At 31.7% G+C, this 5,632-nt stretch overlaps 1 protein-coding gene across 2 annotated transcripts; it reads left to right on the plus strand.

Moving 5' to 3' along the window:
• Window positions 1-3,183: 3,183 nt before the first annotated feature.
• On the plus strand, window positions 3,184-5,384 carry LOC139895719 (26S proteasome non-ATPase regulatory subunit 4 homolog). Of its 2 annotated transcripts, none has more exons than XR_011775990.1 (7): window positions 3,184-3,304; window positions 3,428-3,538; window positions 3,834-3,942; window positions 4,066-4,186; window positions 4,297-4,518; window positions 4,646-4,799; window positions 4,962-5,384. XR_011775990.1 is itself a non-coding variant. In XM_071878258.1 (7 exons), coding segments are annotated over exons 1-7 (663 nt in total). In that variant the 5' UTR covers window positions 3,184-3,292; the 3' UTR covers window positions 4,963-5,384. The 2 variants fall into 2 exon arrangements, 1 of the variants encoding a protein (XP_071734359.1); XM_071878258.1 differs by having other exon boundaries at window positions 4,646-4,732.
• Window positions 5,385-5,632: the final 248 nt, after the last annotated feature.

Here is a 5,632-nt window from a genome sequence, read left to right on the forward strand (position 1 = left end):
TTATCGAAATTTCACGAGGGGGTAAAGTAAAACTTCTTGCGAATATAATCGGAAGGCGACACCCAATTTCACATCATTTGCAATTACTCATCTAGTCTAGGGTTTCTAATCTGGAACGTTTCGGGTCAATTTCATTCCAAAAATAAATCACACTGCACATATTTAATAGTTTGATTTATATTGTTTGAATGGGTGCAGAAAAAAGTAGTCGTGATTACGAAGATAAACCATATCTATCTAGGAAAAAAAGAAAAAAAAAGAAAAAAAAGAGTAACTACACAAATACAAATAGTATATAAAATTTTAGTTTTAATAAGTTCCGGGCAGTTATGTAATTATCGAAATTTCACGAGGGGGTAAAGTAAAACTTCTTGCGAATATAATCGGAAGGCGACACCCAATTTCACATCATTTGCAATTACTCATCTAGTCCAGGGTTTCTAATCTGGAACGTTTCGGGTCAATTTCGATCCCAATATAAATCACACTGCACATATTTAATAGTTTGATTTATATTGTTTGAATGGGTGCAGAAAAAAGTAGTCGTGATTACGAAGATAAACCATATCTATCTAGGAAAAAAAGAAAAAAAAAAAAGAGTAACTATACAAATACAAATAGTATATAAAATTTTAGTTTTAATAAGTTCCGGGCAGTTATGTAATTATCGAAATTTCACGAGGGGGTAAAGTAAAACTTCTTGCGAATATAATCGGAAGGCGACGCCCAATTTCACATCATTTGCAATTACTCATCTAGTCTAGGGTTTCTAATCTGGAACGTTTCGGGTCAATTTCATTCCCAATATAAATCACACTGCACATATTTAATAGTTTGATTTATATTGTTTGAATGGGTGCAGAAAAAAGTAGTCGTGATTACGAAGATAAACCATATCTATCTAGGAAAAAAAAAAGAAAAAAAAAAGAGTAACTATACAAATACAAATGGTATATAAAATTTTTGTTTTAATAAGTTCCGGGCAGTTATGTAATTATCTAAACTAGTTGTGGAGCCCTCGCTTCGCGTCGGGGGCTCTGTTTTGAATGCGAGTTAAAAAAAAGAATTTTGATAAACGTAGCCGGGATACGTTTAAGCATACTATAAATAAGTTTATAAACTTTGTTTAATTAATTACAAAGTACAAATATTCCTTTTTTAATATTGACTTTCCTTATATAAATTTGGTATTAATATTATTCATGGCAGGGGTGAGTTATAAATATGGAATAAAATTATTTTTGGTATGTTTAAGTGTAGCCTTTAGGGCTACGTTTATCATTTTCCTAAAAAAAAAGTCTTTCCTTTTGTGGATCTATTTTGTAAAAAAGAATTTTTTTCGACATCTAACATTGAAGGGTTGTTCCTTTTGTGAAAGTTGCTTCTTTTAGCGTTAAAGTTAGTTGATCTATTTTGTAAAAAAGAATGTTTTTCGACATCTTTTGGTAGCATTGAAGGGTTGTTCCTTTTAAGAAAGTTGTTTCTTTTATCGTTGGAGAAAAAAAAATGTAGCACAGTAGTGGCCTATGTGGGTCCTACTGTTTGAGCGCAGTGTACAAGTCGGCAAAGCGTGATGGGTGTTATTATTCAATATTTTTGGTGTTAGTGATGGGATAAATAATAATTTAGAATATAGATATAAAGTGGGGGGTTCAATTTGTATTTTAATGGAAGTTAGGGGGTTAGGTTTGTAAAAATGAAAAATTAAATAGTACTATTCATAACAAATAAGACAAATTTTGTCTATTAGTTATATTGGTAAGTTAAAAAAAAAGTCTTTCCTTTTGTGGATCTATTTTGTAAAAAAGAATTTTTTCGACATCTAACATTGAAGGGTTGTTCCTTTTGTGAAAGTTGCTTCTTTTAGCGTTAAAGTTAGTTGATCTATTTTGTAAAAAAGAATGTTTTTCGACATCTTTTGGTAGCATTGAAGGGTTATTCCTTTTAAGAAAGTTGTTTCTTTTATCGTTGGAGAAAAAAAAAAATGTAGCACGATAGTGGCCTATGTGGGTTCTACTGTTTGAGCGCAGTGTACAAGTCGGTAAAGCGTGGTGGGTGTTATTATTCAGTATTTTTGGTGTTAGTGATGAGATAAATAATAATTTAGAATATAGATATAAAGTGGAGAGTTCATTTGTATTTTAATAGAAGTTGGGGGGTTAGATTTGTAAAAAATGAAAAATTGAATAGTACTATTCATAAACACTTTATTATTAATAATAACTAGTGTTCGAACCCTCGCTTCGCGCCGGGGTTCGGTTTTCAATGTATTATATTGTGTTTAGTTTGTAAAATTATTTCGTGGCTAACGATGATATCGTTGAAGCGCAACTCGAGTCGAACTAAAAGGTATAATCCGTGAAAGATTTAAATGTTATTTTAAATTAACAATATATGTACATCTCCGCGTTTCACTATGGAATTGTCGACTTTTAAAAATTTAACGAAAAATCGACGTGTATGAAAAGTACCTCAAATATTTAGCGTTTTTTAAAAAGCGTCTGATTTGCGTATAGTTAGTGACAATGTGCTCCTAAAATTGTTTCGAGTTTAACGATGGTGTCAGAAAAATTTAACTCGGTGCGAGTGAGAAGATATGGCCCGTTGAATATTTGGGTGTAGTTTTTTAAATTTTTTTATGAAAATGAGTATTTGACACTTTACCCCCCTGTTTGGGGGGGTCAATTTTAATATTTGAACAAACTATGGGGGCTTTTTTAAAAAAAAAAAAGGTGGGAAAGGGGGAAAAAAAGTGAGAACGAAAGCACCCCTGGTGACTATTAATCGTTTTTGTCTATTAGGTAGTATATAAAATATGTAGTCGATTTATAATGAATGAGAAGTTTAATGGTTAAAGTATAAAATGTTAAAAGTTTTGGATAAGCTTGTAAAAAACCATAAAGTTAACTATTATATATTTTTTTGGGGCTAAAATGTAAGTAAGTAAAAGAGTGGGGGTAGTTTGTGAAACAATTGAGGTTACTATTTGTTTTTGTGAAACTTTTGAAGTTACTATTCGTTTGTGGTATGCCTTTTATATAATTTTTTGGGGTTAAAATGTAAGTAAGTAAAAGAGTGAGGGTAGTTTATGAAACTTGTGAGGTGACTATTCATTTGTGTTATGTAAGGTATAATAAAATAATAATAATAATAATAATAATAATAATTTCACGAGGGGGGTAAAGTAAAACTTCTCGTGAATATAATCTGAAGGCGACGCCCAATTTCTGCAATTAATCGTCTAGGGTTTCTAATCTGGAACGCGGGTCAATTTCATTCCCAATTCAAAATCATGGTGACTGAGGTATCGTTTTCTCCTTCTTCTAGTTTTATTTTTTTATTTATTTTTGAATTTTTTTGTATGCTATTTGCTCATCTATTAATTTGTAGATTCATCTAATCAAAACTTTGTTGGTTGATATCCTAGGAGTATGTGATGATCTGTATCGACACGTCTTACGACATGGAGAGTTTAAATCCTTGTAGATATCAATTTCAACTTGAGTGTGCTCGATCGTATTGCCAAGCTAAACTTAAGGTATTTCTTGTATCTTATTTTTATTTTTAGTTTTAACATATCGTTATGTTGATACACAGAGTATATATTTGTATAAATCTGTAACTATATACAAATATACATTGATTTACTACGAATGTATAAGGATGTGGTAAGATAATCGTTTGATTAAAAGAATGACCTTGTGATATTATCAAATTATCTATGGAGTTATACAATCTGAACCATGGTATCTGATTTGTGTTAAAAAAAACAAAATAAAGAAAGAGAGCTGTTTATAATTTTTTGTTTAATGTTGGAACTGTTTTTCTTACAGTCTAATAATCAGAAGAGTGCTATAGGCATAATGACAATGGGTGCTTGTGCTGGGGCTAACGTGCTTAACCCTACTAGTGATCTTGATAAAGTTATGCATCACCTTGAACGTTAGTTTCCTACCTACGTACTGTTGTTTCTATATTATTTTATTTTCTGTTTGTAGGCTGGCCGGTTTCATTTTTTATTATTATAAATATTAATTCCAATTTCAATTTGAATTTGTTTCTCAGTTCCATGGTTCTTGGGTGGTTGTTTGGACATTATAAGATCGATTCATATCTCTTTGATGGTTCTTCGGCGATATGATGCACCAAGTAAGCGGAAGAGGATTCTTTTATTTACTGGAGGAGGGTATGTATATATATATATATATTGATTTTGATTTTGATTATTATGCTTAGTTAAATAATGTTTCACCTTAATTACTACTTATGTAAATGTTTGCTCTTGTTCATCACCAGTCCTGTAGGTATAAGAGATATTAAAGTTGCGGAGTTAATGGGAAAAATTTTAAAAGATGATAATGTAGCTGTTGATGTTGTCGACTTCTATATGGAGGGTTGTTTTGAAGATTCAAAGGAGATGCTTAAAGTATTTGTTGCTGCTGCTAATAATAGTAACAACAGTAACATTGTACAACTTCAAGCTGAGAAATTTTTAAATCATTATGAAATCATGTCCAGGTTATAATGACTTTCTTAGATATATAAATAGACATATATATATAAATCACCTATATGTGTGTGTGTGTGTGTGTGTGTTTTTTTTTTTTTTTTTTTTTTCTAAACATGTATATATCTGTTTGGCCAGTGCTAAAACAATTTTCCCAGATGCTGCTTTACTGAAAGAAGGGGAGATGCCCAAGGGGAAGGAGATTCAAGCTGCTACCCAAATATGGTAAAAATAATAACAACAACAACATTTTACACCTTCAAGATGGGAATTTTTATGAAATCCTATCCAGGTGTGTGTGTGTGTGTGTGTGTGTGTGTGTGTGTGTGTGTGTGTGTGTAAATATACATACATACTGTTTGTGTGTGTGAGTAAATATACATATGTGCAGTGTTTGTGTGTGTTTTGATTACTAGAGTAGTTTTTCTGAACATCTATATATCTGTTTGGTCAGAGCTAAAAAAAATTACCCCAGCTGCTTCACTGGAAGAAGAAGGGGAGATGTCAGCAAGAAATAGAAAGGTCAAAGATCCCAAGGGGAAGGAGATTCAAGCCGCTGCTGCTAAATATGTTACTAATAATAATAATAATAAGGCAGCACAGGGAGTCCAACGTGGTAAACGTAAACTGCTCCCCCACGACAAACGTTATGCTTTATATGAAAAGGTGAACAACAACAACAACAAGAAGAACAAGAAGAAGGAGAAGTTTTACAACGGGTCAAAGGTTGCTGTTTGATTCTTATGTCTATGTTGTTGGATCTATGTCTACTCTGTTGTTAAGTTGTCTACAAAATGACGTAATCATAATATGAACCAATATAAATTAGTAACATGTTGAATGATGATCATGTAAGTTGGGGCTATTTAATCTAAATACGGAGTATATTATTATATTAGGCATAGATACCGTCACAATAGGTAAACCCAACACATTTTCTTTACATCAACGGTATTTCAAAACAAGCAACCCTTTTAGCAATAATCTAGAGGAGCTAACAAAAATTGCAATGGCTTAAGATGTCAATCAATCCAAGAAATATACTACCTCACTCAATACCTAACCCAACAAAACGAAGAGTTACATATGAGATCAAATAATTCACATTTCTTAAGATCGTTATTA

This window comes from Rutidosis leptorrhynchoides, chromosome 3 (assembly GCF_046630445.1).
Source record: "Rutidosis leptorrhynchoides isolate AG116_Rl617_1_P2 chromosome 3, CSIRO_AGI_Rlap_v1, whole genome shotgun sequence".
NCBI classification, from domain to species: Eukaryota; Viridiplantae; Streptophyta; class Magnoliopsida; order Asterales; family Asteraceae; genus Rutidosis; species Rutidosis leptorrhynchoides.